This window comes from Halichoerus grypus, chromosome 6 (assembly GCF_964656455.1).
Source record: "Halichoerus grypus chromosome 6, mHalGry1.hap1.1, whole genome shotgun sequence".
NCBI lineage: Eukaryota > Metazoa > Chordata > Mammalia > Carnivora > Phocidae > Halichoerus > Halichoerus grypus.
The window spans coordinates 163606425-163629647 of NC_135717.1; the positions used below are offsets into that span (position 1 = coordinate 163606425).

The 23223-nt window shown below is 36.8% G+C and overlaps 1 protein-coding gene across 7 annotated transcripts in view; it reads left to right on the forward strand.

The window, feature by feature from the left end:
- Positions 1 to 23223, forward strand: part of RIC8B (RIC8 guanine nucleotide exchange factor B) — a 98364-nt gene that overhangs the window by 53858 nt on the left and 21283 nt on the right. For all 7 annotated transcript variants that reach the window (XR_004914431.2, XM_036083148.2, XM_078076517.1 and 4 more), the window contains 4 exons: positions 4599 to 4827; positions 5577 to 5672; positions 10939 to 11083; positions 21091 to 21235. Coding sequence is in view for 6 of the 7 variants with exons in the window: in XM_036083148.2 (XP_035939041.1) it covers positions 4599 to 4827; positions 5577 to 5672; positions 10939 to 11083; positions 21091 to 21235 (615 nt within the window). In the remaining variant the exon portion in view is untranslated. The remainder of the gene's footprint in view (positions 1 to 4598; positions 4828 to 5576; positions 5673 to 10938; positions 11084 to 21090; positions 21236 to 23223) is intronic.

Consider the following 23223-nt stretch of genomic DNA (forward strand, 5'->3'; position numbering starts at 1 on the left):
TTTTGCCAGAATAACTCTGGTTTAAGGTCATCAGTAACCCATCTGGCTATAACCTACATCTTATCATGGCAGTCCCCTTTATAATACCCTTACCCCACTCCACACAGACATACATGTACTTTTCTGCTCTCATTGCCTACTGAGGCCCCTCCTTTAGAGGCCTTGTCCTTTGCTTTACACTGTATACTTAGCACCTAGCACAAGGCATAGTAAATATTTGTTGTGAAATGAAGTGAGGTTTAGGCTAGTCTTAAAGAATGAGAACATGTTAGGCAGGAGAACACATGGCCAAATACAAAAAAGAGTTTGTGTCTATGGCACGTTTAGAGAACAATGACCAGGTTGCTGTGGGTTAAAAAGCTATGCTTTGCTGAGAGCAGCATTCAGGGGTCTTTCCATCCATATCTTATCCAAAGTTTTCTAGACACTTCTCACCTGCTGCTGCTCCAGTCTTCTCTTGACTATCTGGTTCTTCTACTGTTCTCTCTTGAATTTGATCTACTTGGGCTTTGGATCCACTGCTCCACCAGAATGGCTATTATTGAGGTCACTAGTGACTTCCATGTTGCTAAACCCAGTGGACATTTCTCACTTGTCATCTTACTTGATCTGTCCACATCATTTGACAACGTGATCACTCCATTTTTGCATATATACTTCTTTCCAAGATACCATACTATCTTGGTTTTCCTCCCACCTCACTAGTTGTAATTTCTTCCTCAATTCCTCAGCCTCTAAACAACAGAGTGCCCCAGGTTCAGCCCTCTTAGTTTTTCAGTCCACACTCATTCCCTCACTGATCTAATCCAACCTTTTATCTTCAGACACCATCCACATGCTAATAACTCCTCAGTTTCTATCTCTAATCCAGATCTCCCTCCCTGAACTTCAGACTCTTGCAGCTAACTTCCTATTAACATCTTCCCTTGGAAGTCTAATAGATATCCCCAACTTAACATATCCAAAATTAAACTCTTTTTTTTTAAATTTATTTATTTATTTATTTATTTGAGAGAGAGAGAGAATGAGAGAGAGCGAGCACATGAGAGGGGGGAGGGTCAGAGGGAGAAGCAGACTCCCTGCCGAGCAGGGAGCCCAATGCGGGACTCGATCCAGGGACTCCAGGATCATGACCTGAGCCGAAGGCAGTCGCCTAACCAACTGAGCCACCCAGGCGCCCCCCAAAATTAAACTCTTAATCTTCCCCTAAAAAGCTGCTTCTCTGGCAGTGTTTCGCATTTCAGTTTATGGCAACTCCAGCTTTCCACTTGCTAAGTAAGGCTAGAACTTGGATTCTCACGCTTCACAACTAGCCTGTCAAGAAATGTCTTTCAAAATATATCCAGATGTAACCACTTCACTGTTATCATCATGTTCAATCACCTGAATTATTATAGTGACATCCTGATTCTTCTCACCTTTGATGTCCTACCATCTGTTCTCAATGCAGTAGTCAGAGTGACCCTTTTACGGTAAATAAGAGTATATCACCATGCAAGACCCTACAGTGGCTCCCACTTCACTGAGAATAAAATTAAATTATAACAGCCTCCAATACCAATCTGGCCCCCTATACCTATCTGCTCTCCTATCCTACTCCTTTTCCTGTATATGGTGGTTCAGCAACACCAACTTCTTTACAGTTCTTTAGTTATGCCACTTTTTCTACCTTGGAGCCTTTGCTCTTGCTTTTCTTTCTGAAATGTTCTTTTCCCACATAGTCCACATGGCTCATTCCCTCACTTCATTTCAGTCTTTGCTTAAATGGCACCATTTTAGTGAGGACTACCCTATTCAAAATTATAACCCACCTGTTCTATCTTATCTTCCTGGGTTTCTCCACCAGGCCACTTATCACCTTCTATCATGCTATTCAGTCATCTTACTTGTTTTGTTTACTTTTCATTGACTGTCCTCTCCATGCTGGAAAATAAGCTCCATAAAGGCAGGGATTTGTCTCTTTTCTTCATAAAACAATGCCTGACACAAGTAATAAATAATTACTGAACTGAGCTAAAATTAGGAATTTACATCTTTTGGAGAAAGTCTTTTGGAGATCTTAAGGTTCATTTAAATAAATTCTCTAGCCATAAAGAAAAGATATGTGAGCCCCAAATATAAAGAAGATATATTTGAACCAGGAAGATTTATTAATGGCTGTAGGTCTACATGTACCATTATCATGCTCCTCATTGTCATTTGGTATTAGATTATGTTTAGTCCAGGACTGATACAGGACTGGATTTTAGATTGCCTCCCCTCTCCCACAACTAACAAGGCTTTAATCAGGGCATTAAGGAGTTCTAAATAGGCATTGCTTTTGAATCTGCATATCAGGAGGGGGCTGGGAGCAGGAGTGGGAGGATGTCATGTCCCAGTGATTAATGATCTCTAGGAAGCTGAAAAGGGGAGAGTAATATACACAGTATTTCTACCCCCTGGAGTAGGAATGCAAACACCATTGTGCGGATCTGTGCATAGTCACTGACTTCCTGGTAGCTGGAGAATTTCATACACTCTTCTACCACAAATAAAACTGTCAGAGAAGTGACAGAGCTCAAAAAGCGGGCCTTCCTTACTTAAAAAGAATAGCTCAAACACAGTGAGCCAGAAAATTAATTTTGTAGTTGTTTGGAAACCCAGTTGTTTAATAAGAAACGAGAAAATGGGAACTTCCCTTGAAAAGCCTAAAACCTCCAAATATTTGTTGAATCAAACTCTACATTTGGTTTCTTAAATTTACCGGATTCCTGGAAACTGCTTATTTTAAATGAATTTAAAGGGAAACATTCCTTTGTAATGAAATACATTGTCTTAAACTTTTCAGTGTGGTCTCTATGGTAGATTTAGAGAATCATACTATCAGTGGACTCCAGTGCCTATTGCCCTGTGTGTTGAAAAAAAAATCCTAACATTTCAAAATGGTTTATACAGTTTTAGAAAGTAATTCTATGGTAGAGTTCTTTTGTTTGTTTTCATCCCCAGTGAATCTGTGATATTTAACAACAGTTTCCAAATGCTTAAGTCAGAAGCGAAACATTTTTAAGGCTAGATAAAGAACTACAGATGTCTGCAAAAATTTTTAAAAGAAAGTTTGTGGGAAAAGCATTGTATTTCAACCAATTGTGATTTTTTACAAATAACCAAAATTAGGGCCATTGTTTAACAGTAGCAGGTAGTAATCACAGCAGCAGCAAGATTTTTCATGGGGACCACCAAATAACTTGTATTTTACCAGGAATCATTCATTCATAGGATTTGTTATTTTTGTTCGTGGCTCAGCTTTTTTTGATACCCTTTACGTTACTACTCATTGTTCTTCATTGTCTAATTTTTAAACTTTGATCTCTTATGAATATTTTTTTCCATAATATAAAAAGAAAGGAAGGAAATACTCATTCTTGGAGAAATGAGAGCTATACTTCAGATTGAAAGAAAAAAAATGAATGTGTATTTTATTTGTTTTGTTGTTGTTTACTTTTATTTTTGAGGGTGTCACTATAATCTAAATTAAAAGGAACTACTATGGTCTAAATTAAGACACAATCAGATAGATTAAGCCCTGAGTTTGGTTTCCAAGTGGTTAGACTTTTTGATTGCATTTGCAAGAGTTTATTTTTAGTCAGGATGTGGTTATTTTTAGATCTGCTTCTCTGTCACTAGGAAATGTAATGCCTGTCTTTCCATTGTTGTTTATCAGGAAGTTCTGAGGCACAGGCTTAGAAGATCCAGTTAGCAGAGAACACCACCTCCTTTTAGATGAAAGAATGTGAAATAATGCCTGAAGGAAAATCTGTTAATTGAGAACATGTCTAATTTTTAAATTATTAGTGTCACTTTAATCTCTTACACACTGAGCAACAGAACAAGATTTTTAGGGAATACCAAAAACACAAGGTTTGGGTTCCCCCTACTGGTGTGCATCCCAGGTGCATGTGTTCATTAATAAGGTAGCAGAAAGGCCTAGGGGATAAAGATTTGAAATGGCTATGTTGGCCTCTTTTAAAGAGACCTGGTGATGAGAAAAGGAGGAAAAGCACCATTACCCATTTTCTGCTAATGTCTTTTTAAAAATGGGATGATCTAAAAATTGTATTTTTTATACGTAGAAAGAACAAAACTTAATCCTATAATATTTGGGTTTTAATGTTGTTGCCTCTGTGATAAGCTGCTTATATACAGCTTCTCAGATGCTTTATGTTGTAATCTAAGGAATAATAAAACACCAGTAGCTCCACAAAAGGATTTAAAACCCCAAGGAAAAAGTATAAGACTAGCATTGTGTCATAATAAAATTAAAGAGCTGGTGCAAAGCACACTAATTCCTATTTTAGCATTTCAGAAAGTGACATGACATCATGTGATTGTGTGTGTCCATTTAACATCTGTTCTTTCTAATTTGTCATATGTGTATTTAAAACAGTTCTCTTTATTTTCTGTCTCTTAGTCAGTAAATGCCAAGTAATATTAAAGGCTTGTTTTGAAAAAGAAAAATTTTAATTGACTCCTAGAAGTCATTTCTGAACTTCTTATTATGTTTGCATTTTAAAGGACTATTGAATGAAATCAAAATATTGTATTTTTAAATTGCTTTTCAGCAATGCAGTCAACCTTTTAAGCAATGTTCCGGTCTCTTGTTTGGATGTTCTCATTTGTCCATTAACCCATGAAGAAACGGCCCAAGAGGCAACGACACTAGATGAACTACCCAGTGATAAAACAGCTGAGAAAGAAACTGTTTTGAAAAACAATACCATGGTATACAATGGTATGAATATGGAAGCCATTCATGTTTTACTCAATTTTATGGAGAAGAGAATAGACAAGGTAAGGCTGATAAAATGGAGGCCTTGGGAAAATGTTTCTAAAGAATGTAAATGTGCCATATATGCAGACATCACAGGACATGATTTTTAAATTTAAACTTTTTTTTTAATAGCTGACATTTTGTGTGATTGTACCTTGGAAATCATTTTATTACAGTATATGATTAATTGCAAAAACCAAGTGAATTTATTTGTTTAAAGCCAAAAATTTTGTTGTTGCAAGACCAAAATTGTGACTAGGGCCTGAAAGCAAAGGAAAAATTACTTTTCCATGTAAGTATTTTGTAAGACATAGAAGTAAAAATTATCCCCCCCCAAAAACTTGATGATAAATACTTTACATAATGCCTAAAAGCTATCTTTAAAAAAAAATCGTCAACTTTTCATTTGTTGTGAGCTCTTTATTTTCTCTTGTCTGTCACTTGCTTTGTCAGGTTAACTATATTAAAAGGCAGCAAGGTAGTGTGGGTGGGTCATCAAAACCTTTGCCTCATTTAAGCGCATTGGCTGAGCCAGTGAGGACCTCACAAAATGTAGGAAAATCCAAGGAGGTTAAAAACGGACATTAATAAACATGAAGATAACTGATGGAATGGAAACATTGTTAGAAAAATAATTTCTTAAATAATTCGTAAAGCTTTGGTAACATAAAATGTCTCTCCCTCAAAAAAGGAGTATTAACATGCTCAGTTATACAGAGGAAAGTAATACTGTTAGAAACTAATACAGTATGTCTGGTTTTCTTTATAGGGAAGCAGCTATAGAGAAGGTCTCACTCCAGTTCTCAGCTTATTAACAGAATGTTCCCGAGCCCATCGAAACATCAGAAAATTTCTCAAAGATCAGGTAACTGATTAATGCAAATTACTCCTCATAGTTAATCTTCTTATATGTGGTTTTTAAAAATAGAATTAATGAGTTGCATTCTTTCATAATGGTTTTCTTTCATATAATCAGAAACTCAGAAAAGTTAGTTTTAATCTTTGAAATCTTCCTAATCCAGAAAAAAGTATTTTTTCTGAGTCATTCATTCACTTATTCAACAAATAGTTGAGATCTACTTTGTGTTATCTTCTAAGCACTGAAAGACAGATGAAGTCTTTGCCTTGTGGAGTTTACCTTACAGTGGGGGAACAAAAAGGAAATGAATACATTTATGTTATAATGTCATGTAATGATATGTTCTAAAGAAAGACAACAGGAGAAGGGGAGACTTAGGGGAATGGGGAGGGCCTCTCTGAGAAAGTGACATTTGAGCAGAAATTTGGATAAGTAAGAAAAGGATCTCAGAAAATCTGGAAGAGGAATGTAAAGAGAACAAGGTCAAAGTCCCTGAGATGAGAGGATGCTTTGGCATGCTTATGGAAAGCAAGGAGGCTAGACCAAGTTGTCAAGGAGTAAAAAAAGTAAGCAAGAACCAGATGGCCTAAGGTTGTATAGGACTTGTGATTCTCTTCTAAGTGAGATGGGAAAGCACTGGACCATTTTGAGAAGGGGAGTTAAATGAAGGGGATGTCATTTATATTTTAAAGTACTCTGGCTACTATATGTAGGATAGACTAGGAGAACGTGAGTAGATGCAAGGAGGCCAGTTGAAAAGAGAGCTGATGGTCAAGGTTTGGAGTAGGATGGGTAGCAGAGTTCATGGTAAGAATTCTTTCCACCGCTGGTCTTCTGTCCATCTGCCCATATCATATATCCTTTGTCTCCCCTTCTATCATAATGGGTGAATTGTCCCCGCTTTCTTCTGAGGCCAGCCTCTGCACTTGTGCCCTGGATTCCTTTCCTTCTCACCTTCTCAGGAACTTTGCTCCTGCATTTATTTCCTCTCTTCTTACATTAATCTTTTTTTTTTTTTTTTTAAATGTACTGGGTCATTTCTGTCTTCACCCAAACACATCTTCCATCTTAAAAACAAAACAAAACAAAAAACCTTCCCTCAATTTCACTTCTCAAGCTGCCTCCCTATCACTCTGCTCTTCTTAGTGCAGTGTTCCCCAGAAGAGTTTTCCATACTCACCCTCTCTATTCTTTTTACTCATCTTTTTCTCCTGAACCCACCAAAATTAGGCTTTCATGCTTCCACCCCACTGCAAAGGTGTTCCTCAAAAGTCACCAACCCAGTATTGCCAAATCCGATAGTTCTCAAATCTTTTTTTTTTTAAATGCATTCCCCCAATGCATTTTGATGTAACTGAGTATTCCGTCCTTCTTGAAATACTTTCTTCACTTGGTTTCTAGGACACAATAGGGAACCTCTTTGCAATGTCTGAGCGCCCCGAGACAATATTGTCTTTGTCTCCACTCCCACTCCCCTGGTGATCTCATTCAGCAGTCATGGTTTTGAAAATCATCTATATGCTGATGACTCCCAAATTTATATCTCTAGCCCTGACCTGTCCCCTCAGCTCCAGACTGACATAACAAGCTGCCTACTCATCTCCTCCCCTTGGATGTATAGTAGAGGTCTTAAGTTTAACATATCCCAAACCAAGCTCTTGATTTCCCATCCCTTCACCCTGTTTCTTTCCTTCTTTCCACATTTCCCCGTACATGGTACCACCATTCACCCCACTGCTCTTTTTTTGCCATGTAGAATTTCCCTTGTTAAATGAACCAGCTTCATTTTCTCCCTTTATGTTTATGGTCAAGATTTAGTAAGCACCTTATTACATGTGAAGCACATTAGTAGATACTGATGCTAAGGAGAGATTAGAAAGTAGAGACTCTTTCTTTGAGGAATTTACAGTCCATTGGAAGAAGAGAGTAGTACCATGAAAGCATGAATAATCATTTAAATCAAATAAAATAGTTAATGAATTAAGGTCATTTCCAATTTGATTATTTTAAGACATTCTACTGTGACTAGGAGTACTTGGTAAAGAATAATAAATGAAAAATATTTTAAGTTTTCTATATTTTAGCTTTTTTTCATAGGACATCCAGGTTCAACTGAACTGTTTAGATTTTGCTATCTCTGACCAAGATAGTAAAAAAAAACCTGTTTGTTAAACAACTTTATATGAAGGCCTTGGGCCACATATTATGTGGACACAAAGATTATGAGACCCACTTTTTGTCCTCAAAGAAGCACTACAGTATAAAGAGATTAAATATGACAGGTAAAGATGACTAAGATACAAGACACACAAAAAAGTCAACTTTCCTTCTGAGAAAGATGCAGTCTAAACTATGATGATTAAGAAAGGCAGAATGTAAAGTAACAGATGATTAATTTTGGTAATAGTATAAATGGAATGATGGCTAATTAATTATTATGCCCTGTAGTTAATACCTGATTAAATCCAACTCATACATACCCAAAGGAAATTGGTCTTAAGTATTTAGGCGGGTAGAAAAAGAACAGATGGTAGAAATTACTGACCCAGGTTGGGTTAGTCTGGAAAGGCTTACAAAAGAGACGAGATTCTGTGGATTTGAAAGAGGAAATGAACAAGATTTGTCAAAGAAAAGAAAGAAGATTGTTGGAGGGTAATATTTGGGAGGAAATAGAATGTCCATACAAATGCAGTTTGTCTGGGAGTGATATATAAGAATAAAAGCAACAAACTTCTATTTTAAAAAACTTGTTTTTAAGAAACCCAAAACATAGCTAACAAAATTTTGGGGTGATAACTTTTGTTAATAGATTCTTTACTCTGGAACAATAGGCACATGCTACATGAAATCACTTGTTAGATATCTAATTCGTCAATACATTCAGTATACAGAGACCATATAAAACTCAGTATGGTTGGCTGAATCAGATAATAAGGATTTACATTGCATAGCAATGACCTTGTGCTTATAGAGCATAGAAATCCTGGTGCTCTACCCTATCAGAAATACTGAAATATGGCTTCTGTGTAAATACTTTGGGTAGATGATTCAATTTTCTGAGATTTAGTTGCCATTTGTGTTCACAGCACCTCCAATACCTCCTGATACATGGTAGGCACTCAGTATAGAAAGAGAGAGAGGAAAGAAGTCAATTGAATGGACTAAATAAAATGATACACACATGAAGGGCCTGGCACAGTAAATTATTTGACTTCGTTTTTATCCTCATTTCCTCTCATAGTGCCTAGCTTATAGAAGGCACTTTTAAAAAGATATTTGAGGGGTGCCTGGCTGGCTCAGTCAGTAAAGCATACAACTCTTGATCTCGGGGTTGTCAATTCGAGCCCCACATTGTGTGTAGAGATTACTTAACATAAAAAAAGATATTTGAATTAATCCATTCTTCCTTCAGTCAACAAATATTTATTAAACACCTGTAATATGCCATGCACTGAGAGCAGTAAGAAATCCCTGCCCCCATGGCACTGACTCTTGTAGAAGAAGGCCAACAGTAAAGAAATATATACTGTATCAGGTGGTGAGGAGTGCTGTGAGGAAGATTAAAATGGTTGGGGGAGGGTGGTGCACAAAAAAAGAGAGGTCATATAGGGTGGTCAGGAAATGTCTGCCTATAAGTGACATTTGAACACAGACCTGAAGTAAGGAATGAGCCATGCAAGTTTCTAGAGAAAGAGTTTCTGGGCAGAGAGGCAGCAAATGCAAAGACCATGAGACAGGAAAGTGAGGGGTGTGCGTAAGGAGTTCCAGGTAGGTCTGTGTGGCTGTAGCAGTGTAGGCCAGGAGTACAGTAGAAATGAAGTTAGAAAAATAGCAGGAAGCTGGATTATGTGAAACCTAAGGGAGTTGTAAGGACATTGTTTTTCACTGTAAGATGAGAAGCCCTAGGAACTGGAGGACTTTGAGAACAGGAATGACATGATCTGACTTTCAGAGGATCCCTAGCTGCTTTGTAGAGAAGAAATCATTAGAAGGACCAGGATGAAAGCAGAGAACACTGAGAGGTTGTGGTAATAACCAGTTCAGGTGAGACATATCGGTAACTTGGATTTAATAATATTAGAGCGGGTAGTGAGAAGTGGCTGAATTATGGATATATTTAAGAGGTAGAAACAATATAATTTGCTTGTGGTTAGTTATGGAGTGTGAAAGAGAAAAGGCTATTTCCAAGGTGTTTGTACTAAACAGTTGGAAAAATAGACTTACCATTTAGTGAGATGGAAAACTAAGAAGGAACAGCTTTGGTGGGAGCATCAAGAGTTCTGTTTAGGACATGCTAAATTTGAGAGGCCTATAAAAGTCTGGAAGTCAGTAAAGAATCAAGATAGAAATATAATTTAGGGAGTTCTCAGTATATAGAGACCATATAATGCCATAAAACTGGATAAGATCACCAGTAGATTAAGTGAAAATAGTGAAGAATGTTGCCCAAGAGCTCAACCCTTGAATATTCCAATACTTAGAAAGAGGAGAAAGAGAATTGTCAGAAGATGCTGAGATGAAGCAACCAGTTGAAATAGGAGGAGACCCTGAAGAGGGAGCGGTCTGGGTAGATGAATAGGTGAGTGAGTGAGCAAAAAAACAGACAAACCAAGAAGTGTCCTAAGCCCTCTGGGGGATCAATCAATAAAATAGGGACGATAGTGATGTTACTACCTCCTTTGCAAGGTTACTGTGGAGATTGATTATAGAGAATGTATGTATATCCTCTATTATAGCAACTAGCACCTAGAAAGTATTCAGTAATTAATAGATTATATTAAAATAAAAAAATAATAATAAATTTTTTTACTATAAAATAAAACAAGAAAACCTAAGTACAGATTTTTTAAGTAAATACTGAAAATGCTGCAGGAATTACAAGAAGGAGAAAATCAATAGGAGTATAAGGATTAAGGAAGGCCCTGTGGAAGGAGAAACTTGACCCTGACTTTAAAATGGATTTTGATAGAGGCAGGCAAAGGCATTCCAGATGCTTTGGTGATTAAAAACTCAAACAAATTAGGGTATTTCATGGTGGTACAGTGAAGAGATGTTTCTCTTCAAATGAAATTTCATTACAAGCATGAAATCATTTGAGGGTTTTGTTTTGTTTTGTTTTATTTGGAAGCAAACCTATTTAGTTTTTAAAAGCTTTTTCCACTCTTACAAAACTGAGCTCATAGACATTATAAGACTGACCAGTTGCATGGTACCATCCTCACTTACTCTAGTACCCCACGACTGATGATGGTTTTTGCATTTCTGCCATTAGGTTTTACCACCATTGAGGGATGTGACAAATCGACCTGAAGTTGGCTCAACTGTGAGAAATAAGCTGGTGCGCCTCATGACACATGTTGACCTTGGAGTCAAGCAAATTGCTGCTGAATTCCTTTTTGTCCTTTGCAAAGAGAGAGGTAGGTTAAACTCTCTTTGCTCTCTTTTTTATTTTTCAGAGGGAATTTGAAAGATCTTTCTGTTAGTTGTGGCCATATCATTCCACTCTTTTCAGAGCTTTCTCCTATCTTCTATTAGAGGGCCTGAGGAGATATTAAAAATTAATAATTTAAAAACATTTTCTATATGCTTCTGAATTCATTGAGGTGTGCAAACACACTCACATTAAACTTTGCCTTCTGTATCCTTAACCCACACTTCTTAATCTTGATGAGTCAGGACCTGGAGTCATTATGAAAAATCCACTTAAGTAATTCAGGTGCTACTTTTTTTTTTTAAGATTTTATTTTTATAAGCAATCTCACTCAGTGTGGGGCTCAAACCCATAACCCTGAGATGAAGAGTCGCACACTGTACCAACTGAGCCAGCCAGGTCCCCCAAGGTGCTACTATTTTGATAACCAGACACAGGCCTGTGTTAGTTCCCCTTTTTAATTCCTCTTGGAATTAAAGCTATAGGAGTCTTGGTTTCTTCACGAAGTTATTTTATCAATAAATAATTATTCAATGTGAGCTACATAACATACTATGGAAGTGAAAAAAGGAAGATGGAAAGTACAAAAAATGCCTAAGATAAACCCCTTACCCTTGAGATAAGGATAAGATAGAGGTAGAGAGAAATTTTAAAATAATTATACTACAATGTAATAAACACCATTCTGTAAGTATATATAAAGTGATTTTCTTCCGAGATAACATCTAACAATTTCAAATATTTCTTAAAATTATATGGGCAAAGCTCTGCAAAAGCAAGTTCTTCAAACAAGGAACTTCAAGATATCCGGATATTTTTACCTATTTCTTTCTTTAGCTCCTAGTTTTATAAATGTACTGGCATAAAAATCCCATCTAAGCAGATTTTGTATTCCACTTTTTTAAAGTACCTCAGTTTTGTGAGACATAATTTGGAGGTAGAAAACTCACTTCCCTCAAAATCTTAAGTTAGTTTAATTCTTTTTTTTACCCAGCTTTATTGAGACATAATTGACAAGTAAAGTTGTATATATTTGAAGAAGTGACTAACACAGGTTAATTAAGACATCTACCACCTCACATAGTTACTTTTTGTTTTTGTGTGTGTGTGGTAAGAATGCTTAAGACGTACTCTTACAAATTTCAAGTGTACAATACTATCAACTGTAGTCACCATGCTGTACATTTGATCTTCAGAACTTATTATAACTGAAGGCTTACAGCATTTGATCAGCATCTCCTCATTTCCCCTATCCCCAACCACCATTCTATTCTCTGCTTCTAGGAGCTTAATTTTTTTTTTATTTAAGATTCCACATGTAAGTGAGATCATACAGTGTTTGTCTTTCTCTGGCTTATTCACTTAGCATAATGTTCTCTAAGTTCATCCTTGTTTTCACAAATAGGATTTCATTCTCTGTCATGGCTGAAATAAATAAATACACACACACACACACATATACATCTCCTTTATCCATTCATCTGTCAGTGGGTACTTTGCTTTTTTCCATATCTTGGCTATTGTGAATAAGCTGCAGTGAACATGGGAGTGTAGATATCTCTTGGAGATAATGATTTCGTTTGCTTCAGATATATACCCAGAAGTGTGATTGCTGGATCATATGGTAGTTGTTTCTAATTTTTTGAGTAGCCGCCATACTGTTTTCCATAGTAGCTGCACCAATTTGCATTCCTACCAGTGGTATGTAAGGGTTCCCTTTTTGCCACTTCCTTGCCAACACTTACCATCTCTTATCTTTTTGGTAAAAACCATCCTAACAGGTGTGAGGTGATCTCTCATTGTAGTTTTTTTTTTTTTTAAGATTTTATTTATTTATTTGACAGAGAGAGACACAGCAAGAAAGGGAACACAAGCAGGGGGAGTGGGAGAGGGAGATACAGGCTTCCCATGGAGTAGGGAGCCTGATGCGGGGCTCGATCCCAGGACCCTGGGATCATGACCCAAGCCAAAGGCAGACGCTTAATGACTGAGCCACCCAGGCGCCCCTGTCATTGTAGTTTTGATTTGCATTTTCCTAATGATTAGTGATGTTGAGCACCTTTTCACAAAAATACCTTTTGGCCATTTGTATGTTTTTTTGGAAAAATGTCTTTACAGGCTTTTTGTCCATTTTTTGATAGAATTATTTGGGGTCTTTGCTATTGAGTTGTATCCATTGAATTCTTAAACTTTATTTCTATTTCCACTTCAGTTCCTCTTATTAAGATGGTATATTAACAACATAATTTGATCAATATAATAATGATGATAATAAACACAACTATTATGTATGTGGGTATCATGTTCCAAACATTCTATGCCATAATCTCATTTAATTCTCATAAGGACCCTCCAGTGTCATAAATGAGTTAACCTGGCACTTTCAGTAATTTATTCAAGGTCACACAGTTGCTTGAGGACTAAAGCCCAAATTTGAGTCCTCTTTCCATTCTGCCACATTTCCTCTTACAGTAATTTTCTTCAACTGTTCTCACATCTGCTCTTTTAAACAATTCAATTCTTTCATGATTTTGAAAAAAGATTGATGTAGTATCTTGGAATTAAGTGACTGGTATAGTACCTTGCACATGGCAATCTGTAAATACTGGCTGAATTGAATCAGTTTTTCCAAGATCAGAAATGAGCTGGTTTTTTTTTTAATTTTATTTTATTATGTTATGTTAGTCACCATACATTACATCATTAGTTTTTTATATAGTGTTCCATGATTCATTGTTTGCATATAACACCCAGTGCTCCATTCAATACGTGCCCTCCTTAATACCCATCACCCGGCTAACCCATCCCCCTACCCCCCTCCCCTCTAAATCCCTCAGTTTGTTTCTCAGAGTCCATAGTCTCTCATGGTTCATCTCCCCCTCCAACTTCCCCCCCTTCATTTTTCCCTTCTTGCTATCTTTTTTTTTTTTTAACATATAATGTATTATTTGTTTCAGAGGTACAGGTCTGTGATTCATCAGCCTTACAGAATTCACAGCGCTCACCATAGCACGTACCCTCCCCAATGTCTATCACCCAGCCACCCCATCCCTCCCACCCCCCCAATACTCCAGTAACCCTGAGTTTGTTTCCTGAGATTAAGAATTCCTCATATCAGTGAGATCATATGGTATTTGTCTTTCTCTGATTGACTTATTTTGCTTAGCAAATACCCTCTAGTTCCATCTACGTCGTTGCAAATGGCAAGATTTTGTGGGGTTTTTTTGATGGCTGCATAATATTCCATTGTGTATATACACTACATCTTCTTTATCCATTCATCTGTTGATGGACATCTTGGCTCTTTCCATAGTTTGACTATTGTTGACACTGCTGCTACAAACATTGGGGTGCATGTACCCCTTCGGATCCCTACATTTGTATCTTTGGGGTAAATACCCAGTAGTGCAATTGCTGGATCATATGGTAGCTCTATTTTCAACTTTTTGAGGAACCTCCATACTGTTTTCCAGAGTGGCTGCACCAGCTTGCATTCCCACCAACAGTGTAGGAGGGTTCCCCTTTCTCCGCATCCCTGCCAACATCTGTCGTTCCCTGACTTGTTAATTTTCGCCATTCTGACTGGTGTGAGGTGGTATCTCATTGAGGTTTTGATTTGGATTTCCCTGACGCCAAGTGATGTTGAGCGCTTTTTCATGTGTCTGTTGGCCATTTGGATGTCTTCTTTGGAAAAATGTTCATGTCTTCTGCCTGAAATAAGCTGTTTTTTAAAGTGTAATTATGTATGTGTACATAAATCTGAATCACACATCTGTATCTATCAGTCAAAAGAGGTTTATCAAAATATACACTAACATCTTATCCATTGTTACCTCTGAGTAGTAGGATGACTGGTAACTTTTTTTTAGTTCTGTGTATTTTATAATTTTTCTACAATGAGCATGCATTTCTTGTTTACTTTTAAATTTTTTTTAAAGAGGAAAACTAAAGTTTATTTCTTCTATAATTACATATCTAAATCTAAATTACATATCTAAATATAATCACCTTACATTTAATGTGTTGGTGTGATAGCAAATATGGTATATGCATATATAAATGAATTTGCTCATTGTTTTTCATTTGAAAGGATTAGCTTTGTTCACTCTATTTGAAGTTTTATAGTCCTTTGAGCCCAAAGCCAACCCATATTAGCAAAAGTGTATCATTTTCATTTTATCTTTAACAATTCTATATATACTCATCCACTTTTCCTTCCAATTTGATTTTAAGTTTAGTAGATATATTCTGAAATAAAAACTTACCCATTCAACAAAAAGCTTTTGAGCTAGAGCCAGAGAATATAGAGGTATAAAGATAAACAAGGTCCCTGCTCTCCTATTACTTACTTTCTTATCAAGGGTTACGAACTTACATGCCTACAAGTGCCAGGCTGGTAATAAAAATGGACTGGACATAAAATGATAAATGAAAACTGACACTTAACTCATTGCTGGAAGGCGGTGGGTTGGGATTAGGGGAACAAGGGGATGATGCGGGATTGGAGAGAGGACATTGCTACTACTTAGCTCCAACTGATGGTTGCCATGAAGGAACATATGGCCAATGTTACCAAATCTTGCAGATTTTTCAAGAGAAGCCAGGACTCTGAATTTTTACATAAAATCTCCCAGTTTTTAAATGCTGTCAACTAATTCTAATTTAAAACTATCTGGCCAAAAAAAAAAAAAGTTTGTAGTCTACATTCAACTTGTAAATCATCAGATTTTGGAGTTAGGGTTAGGTTTGGAGGCAAACTATATTAAAATGAGATAAATTTCCAATAATTCATCAGTGTTGAACTTTCTTCTTAAGCACATTCAAAGCTAAGTTTGAAGGTGAAGGTACCATGATCAAGGCTCAAAAGTCACACCACTAAGTGGATACAGCAAGCAGCAATCAAATTGGGTTAGGAACACAGAGACTAAATTAAGAATGAAAATTGATATGGTATGAGATACAAAGGGCAAAATTTCATGGCAGACTTGGCACAGAAAAAGTCATCTAAGTGCCTTAAATACCCATCTGTGCCAGGCTAAAACTGTATCCTCAATGGACAGTGGCCCACGGGTTACCTAGTGTTGGTGCCTACCAACTTCTGTTGAGCCAAATCTAAACTTGTCTTACCTGTTCTGCAAATTGTATGCTTTCTCCAAGGGCCTAAAAGAGAGGCCTTACATCGTCTAATAAGATAACTTATAATACAACCCTCCCCCTGTTAACACATTCATTCATTCCTAGCATATGCTAGGCACTGTGGTTGAGGCTGAATCACACAGAGAAATAAGGCTGGAACACCCTCAGCACACAGCCCCACAACTGTGAGCTTGCTTTCGTCTCCTTTATTTCAGTCTCCGAGGAAGAAGTGTCTGTTTAGCTTGAAGCTAAAGTCTCCTTTCCTGCTGATCTTTTCTCTTCATCTTCTTGGAAAGTAGTTACTCTCTATTCTTTTGGTTTTTAACTGTCCCTATGTGTTTTCCTCAACCTATATACATCTCCATGTCACTGTCCTTCATATCTTAGCATCTTGAAAGATTAATCTGGTTTTCCTCTTAGTATCCTTACTACCCGCTCAGGCTTCAACTTGCTCCAAGTTAGGCTTTCCATTGCCATTCCCTACCTCCCAGATCCCACTGGAAGTGCTCTCCATAAGCTCACAAGGTAACTGATGTTCAAAAGCAATGGGTATTTTTTGGCCTTTATCTTACTATTGACCACTCTCTGTCTCTGTGCTACCATACACTCCTAGATTTCTTCTGACCTTTCTTTTCAGTCTTACTTGACAACTGTCTTTGCCCACACTTAATTGCCAGTGTTCCCTAGAGTTCTCATCTGACCCCTGTTCTCACTTTACATTGCTTCCTGAGTGATTTCATCCTCTCCCTTGGCTTCTGCTTCAGCCTGTTTGCTGGAGATTCCAAAATCTGTGTATCTCTTAATAAACTCTTAAAATAGTCATAGCCCTCTGTTTCTGGTCAGGTTTTCTTCAGTCTGTCTTTCACCTGGCTAACAGAGGGAGTCTTCTAAAATACAGTCTTGTCATTACCACCTTGTAAAGCTTTCAGTGACTCCCTGACACCTGGTAAAATCCAAATTTTATTAGATACCTTCATGGCCTGCCTCTATATTCTAAATTCAGTTTACTATTATATACTTTCTGCTTAGTCATGCTAATTTTTTTTATTCTTGCCAGATTATACTGTACCATTTCTTGGCATTATCTCCACAACTTGGCAGTTACTGTTCCCTTTGCATGGAATATCTTTGTTAGCATGGTGAGCTTTATTTATCTTTGAAGATCAGCTTAAGTATCTTCTCTGTGAAGACTTGGCTGATCATGGAGGCAGAGCTAATCATTCTGTCTTCCTTGTACCATTTTTACTTACGTCTGTTTTTAGTGCTTTTGACATTTGCTATGTTCTCACCCTCAGTTGATGTCTAGAATGCAAGTTCAACAAATTGAGTTTCATTAGGTCAGAGATCATGTCTTCTTCATCTTTGGATACCTAGTTTTAACAAAGTACCTTACAAATGGTTATAAAAAAGTAAACATTTCTGCTGTCTGAATGCAGTGTAGTGAATATATGGTCTTGTGGATCTCTCCATATAAAGGAATGATCAGTACACTGTAAGAGAGGAATGTGCCAGGTGTTGTGATAGCCTGAAGGAGGGAATGATTGGGTAGTGGTGGACACAGTCAGAGAAAGTCTTCACAGAAAAATGGGAAACAGCCCTGGTGTTTATAAGAAAGAGACGAGTTCAAGATGTGAAGAATCCACGATGTGCAGGAATAATAGGAGGTGAGCTTGGAAAAGGCAGCAGAGACCAGAAAATGAAGCATCCTTAGCCTTCATGGCAGATCTTAAAGGTTTTATCCAGGAATGTGATAACACCGTATTTTTGCTTTACAAAGATCTATGAGGCAGTTGTATGAAACAAGGAATAGAAGGATGTGAGGCTGGAAATAGGGAGAGTACCAGTTAGAGGAGGCTGCTAGTGTAAAATTTCTAAAAGTTGCACTATTTGGAAGGAAAAGGATTAAAGCCTTCTCTACATAACAAAAAGGGGAATGGTCTCTGGGTAGAATCTGGCTCTGCCATCCTTCCTCCTTGGTAAACAGCAGAACCCCTTATTGTTTTCATGATAGAGAGTGATAAAACCCACATTTGTGTAAGCAGTGATATTTTTACCAGTAGTGCACATCTAACTGCAGTGTGCTTCTATGGTTGTTTCCCTCTGTTCATGGTGCCCTCCAGCATCTTGATAAAATAATGGTGCAATATTTTTTGTAACTTTCTGACTGAATGCTGATTTGTATCATTTCTATAGCAGTTTTACCTAACTGCATGGTTGATTACTGGGACAGAAAAATAAATATTTTTATATTCTTTTTGTTTTTAAGGGCCACCCAGAAAACCTTTCCTTGCCTTAGCAACTCACTTTAACATCCAAATTCAGTCCATTTTCCTTTTACTACCTTCCCAATACTGACAGGATATTGTACAGTGTATTTGAAAATAGCTTAAAAAGTAGCTCAAAACACTCTGCCAAATAATGTCAGTCAGAACTTCACAAAGAAAATGTTTCTCACTGTGAAGGTTTCGTAGTCCATTTGTCTCCCTACCCCAACCCCCATTTTTTAAGTATTTTATCCTATTAACAGAAGTTCATTTGATTTTAGAACTATTGGCTATAGCCTTACCTGTTTTGAGGGCAAGATGTGTCTTAAATAGCCTTTGTAACCCAAACTGTCAGAGTTGACGCATTTGTTCCCATAAATGGACTTACTGCATTACTTTCATAAAAGTGCCAGGTGTTTTTTACTATTAACTAGCTTCCAGGAGGATTGTCTCCTTAAGAAAGTATATTATTTAATGTTCTGTTTACTTCTTTTTAACCTATTTTGGCCTTTTATAAACTGTGCATTCTTAAACTATTTTAATGTTAAGCCATTGTACGTGGTTCTTTATATTTTATGTCTTTTTTATTGTTATTTTTAAAGTATATTCATGTCTCAACTTACGCTTTTACAATTTTAGTGATTTTTTTTTTTCCTGGAACTACTAAACGTCTTTGTTAAAAAAAATAAGCCTTATCAAAAGTGCTTACAATGGGAGTATCAGTGCCACGTGGGTTCAGAGTTAGGATCCTTCGCCTCACTGACTTTGTGTCTGACCAAGTCATTACAGTCCTGTCTCACCTCCATGAGTATTAAGAATATCTGTATGTACTGGATATTCACTTCCCTAATTATCCATTAAGAATTCAGTAATTTATCTAAACCATTCCAGTCTTGCAGAGGCACTGAGAGCAAGAGGGAGCATATTCAGATTTATTCCAAGGGCTTTCAAATTATACCACCATGATCCCTCATTAAATTCTAATATGATTCTATCTAGCATCTACTGAGATTTATTACCAAAGAGACAACAATTACTAATAGGTTTTAAGGTAGAAGATGGTTGAAAGAGAATAAACTTTAACCTACTTATATTATTAATCCATGTTTCCTTTTGCACAGATGTCACCAGTCTGCTATATCCTTTGAAAGTAGGACTTCCTTTTATTTGTCCCTAAAGTACCTATTTTCAGTGTCAAGGAAGGTACCCTCTAGTTCAAGTACTTGAAAATTTAATGAACAATTCTCTCCTGGACTATTCATCCTATCCATGCCTTTGATGATTTCATACTCTGATCATATATATCGCCTTTCCTTACCCTCCTATTTCCCTATCTGCTGCCCCTTTCAGACCCCAAAGTCATTTTAATTGCCCTTCTCTGAATCTTCTCCAGCTTTATTTTGTCTTTTTTGAGTTAAGTGGTCTGAGTTACAGTAGTATTTCAGATGTAGGTTTTACTAAAGCTTTATACGTGAATAAAATAGTGTTAGGTTTGTTTCCTATAGTTGTCTTTAAGATTACATTTTATTGAAAGCCTTAAAATTTTTATCTTTAGATTGAATATTTTAGTGTTTACCTTGAAACTGTACCTGAAGAAAAGAAAGTGCTCTTAAATAAAGCTAACAATTGTTTAGTATCTTCCTTAAAGGTTCATATAAATCACACACAAGAAGAATTCCTACAGTTCAGGGTTCCCCTGCAAAAGTTTTATGTGTCCACTTATCTTAGAGTTATCACCCTGCACTGATGACAAGGTAATACTGACCTGCACCAAATGGTTCATTGGGCTGTTGCTGTTGTTGACTAAGAGAAGCCTAACACACTCAGTTTACCTAATATCACCAGGGGAAAAAGAAAGAGTATTTACTCTGTGCCAGATAGTTTTCTAAGTGCTTTGCATGTATTAACCTGTGAAGTAGATTATTATTTCAATTCTCCAGACTAGAAAAAGTGGCTACAGCGCTATAAGATAACTTCTCCAAGTCAACCAGCCTAGTAAGTGGTAGAGCCATTAATAAAATCTAGCCAGTCTAACTCCTGGACCTACCTTCTCAGTGGGTATCATGCGCTTATGTACTGTTGCTTATTTTTTTAGAAAAGTAACTTAGCTATCCTTTTTGCAAACATCCTTAAGTTTTGTGATCTCTGGTACTCTTTCCCTGTCATTCCTGTAAAGGGTACAAGAAAGATTTTAGATAATGACTGTGTTGGTAAAATTCCAGTCTGGGTTTCATTAATTCTAGTTTCTAGTCATCCTTTCTCTAAAACTGAATGAAAAGCTTTGTGACCAAAAACCTAAAATACCACCCTTACCAATGACCCTGTGGTCACAGAGGCTCCATTCCTGCCACAAAGTATATTCCAAACAGTTCTGCTTGAATTTCTGACACCTGAAAAAAGGCTTTTGGTCCTCAGAGCATGTAGGAGAATTTGTAGGTATTTCAGTATAACCTCTACCACACTTTGAAAACCTCTCAATTTTAAGGTTTACTGCTGTGGTATATATCTCCAAACTTCCCTGTACTGGTGAATAGTTGGTAATGACAGTGAGCACCCAAGGATTCCTGTCTAAAAACCTCTTCTGTTTTTGCAGTGGATAGCCTGCTGAAATACACTGGCTATGGGAATGCTGCAGGACTGTTGGCGGCCAGGGGCCTCTTGGCTGGAGGAAGAGGAGATAATTGGTACTCAGAGGACGAGGACACAGACACTGAAGAATACAAAAATGCAAAACCAAAGTATAGTATCAAGTTTCTTTTCACCTAACTATGTCTGTGCCTTTGATTTGGTTATTTGCCTTTCACTTCTTTCGTCTCTCATTTTTCAAGTGTTTCTTTTCTTTTGTGGATTTGGAAGCTTTCCATTTAATAGTGTTTTTAGAGGTAATTTCATAGCTAGTGGCTTAAAGAATGACTTCAAGTGATTGAGGAAGGATAATATTGTGAGAAATATTCTGCTGCATGCTCATTATCCTCTCCTAAGTATTTGGAGAGATGGTATTTTTAGATGTATACCATCATATACTTAAAAAGTATTATTGCCCACTTTTTGCTTTCTTTTCCATAAGGTTGAGATTTTATAAGGTATAACCGAGATCAAGTATTTAAGTTGGTTATTTGATGCTTTAGTCTTTCTCAGAAATCTAAACATAGGTTCCATGAATTCTGATCTTCCCTCTTCCATAAAAGCCATATGAGTCAATAAAATGGTACATTACCAGCAAAAGGAAAGAAGTGTAGTTCCACAGTAAATTTTAATCAAACACTTGGGTAATAATCTTTTAACAGATGTATTATTGCACTGAGTAGGCTAACCGGAGACTCTATCAAGTCTTCCCTGAATCAGTGCTTAGAAATCAAAGACACTAATTCTTCTCTTATCCCAAAACAGACCACCTCTACTTTCTTCTGTTTCCTCCCCATCCTTTTTTTCCCCTTCTTAACCCCCCATCCCAGGTCAATTTCTTAGTTCCACTTATTAGAAGTTATTTGAGCTCAATTTTCTGGTTTCCGTTACTGAATGTTCAAAGGGTATGCCCTTTCCTTTTGGCATTATCGATGATGTTGACATGATAGGTTTTCTACTGGCAGTTTCTAGAATGTAATGAGGAACATGTGGTAGTTGATAAAGGATAGAAAATCATCTGCAAAATTAGGCTTTTTTTTAAAAAGGATAGATTGTGCCCTGTTAACATGAAAGTACTAGGTTATCAGAAGGTAAAAGCAAAGATCATTTCCTAATTAGACAAGACTTATATGGCCTGTATTCCTTGGCAAATCAGGCCTGGGTAGGTAGCATCACTTTTAGTATCTCCAGTTCAGCCTCAGCAGGATCTTGTAGAGTGTGTCCTAGAAAAAAAAGACTTTTGGGGAAAAAAGCTAGCAGTGACTCTAAGCAGTACATTCTTAAGACTGCCACCATTTAGATGTTATAAATTGAGCATCTCTATCATGTAATTGAAGCTTAGATAGAGGAATCATACTTTAACCTTTCCCTAATTATAGAAGTCATCATTCTAAATTAGTCTTGCTAGCTCTTGATCTTTCTATTCCATAAACTATATTTTCATATCAGTTTAATATTTTATCTCTCTCCATTTGAGAAATTAAAGTATACCACTTGAGGTATACTTTCATATTTTTAAATGAAAGTAGAAATTATATTAGGCATATATTGTGTCCCAAGTTATGTGGACAAGTCAACTAAGATTTAAAAAAAAACTCTTAAATACTTACGGATAGTTGATGTCATTATATCTCAGTGTGTATTGTTGATTTCGTTTGGTAGATGACTTCTACCAGTGGTAATGATCACATATCTTACAAGCACCAGAATGCTACTATAACAAGAAATTGCTTGGAGAAAATATAAGAACGCTGGGTCTCTCCTAGTAGAATGGGAAACAGAAATGTGTTAGATTATGAAAGTGAGGTTAGATTTCAGGAGAGCACCTTTTGTTTAAATCAAGGACCATGATGTTTGGTATTGTTATTGTCTTGGCTAGGAAGATTTTATACTTAGACCTTATTACATCCCTAGTTGGAATCTTCTTCAGCCTTTGGACCTGGCCTATACTGTTCATAGGAATGGAGTGTTAGTGTGGTCAGAATAGTCACCATTGTGAAACCTTGTTGTGTTTCTTAAACATTGTTCATGACAGGTATAAATATGTGTTTCTCACATAGCATTACATCTTTCCCCTTCAGATAGATTTGCATCTGTTTTT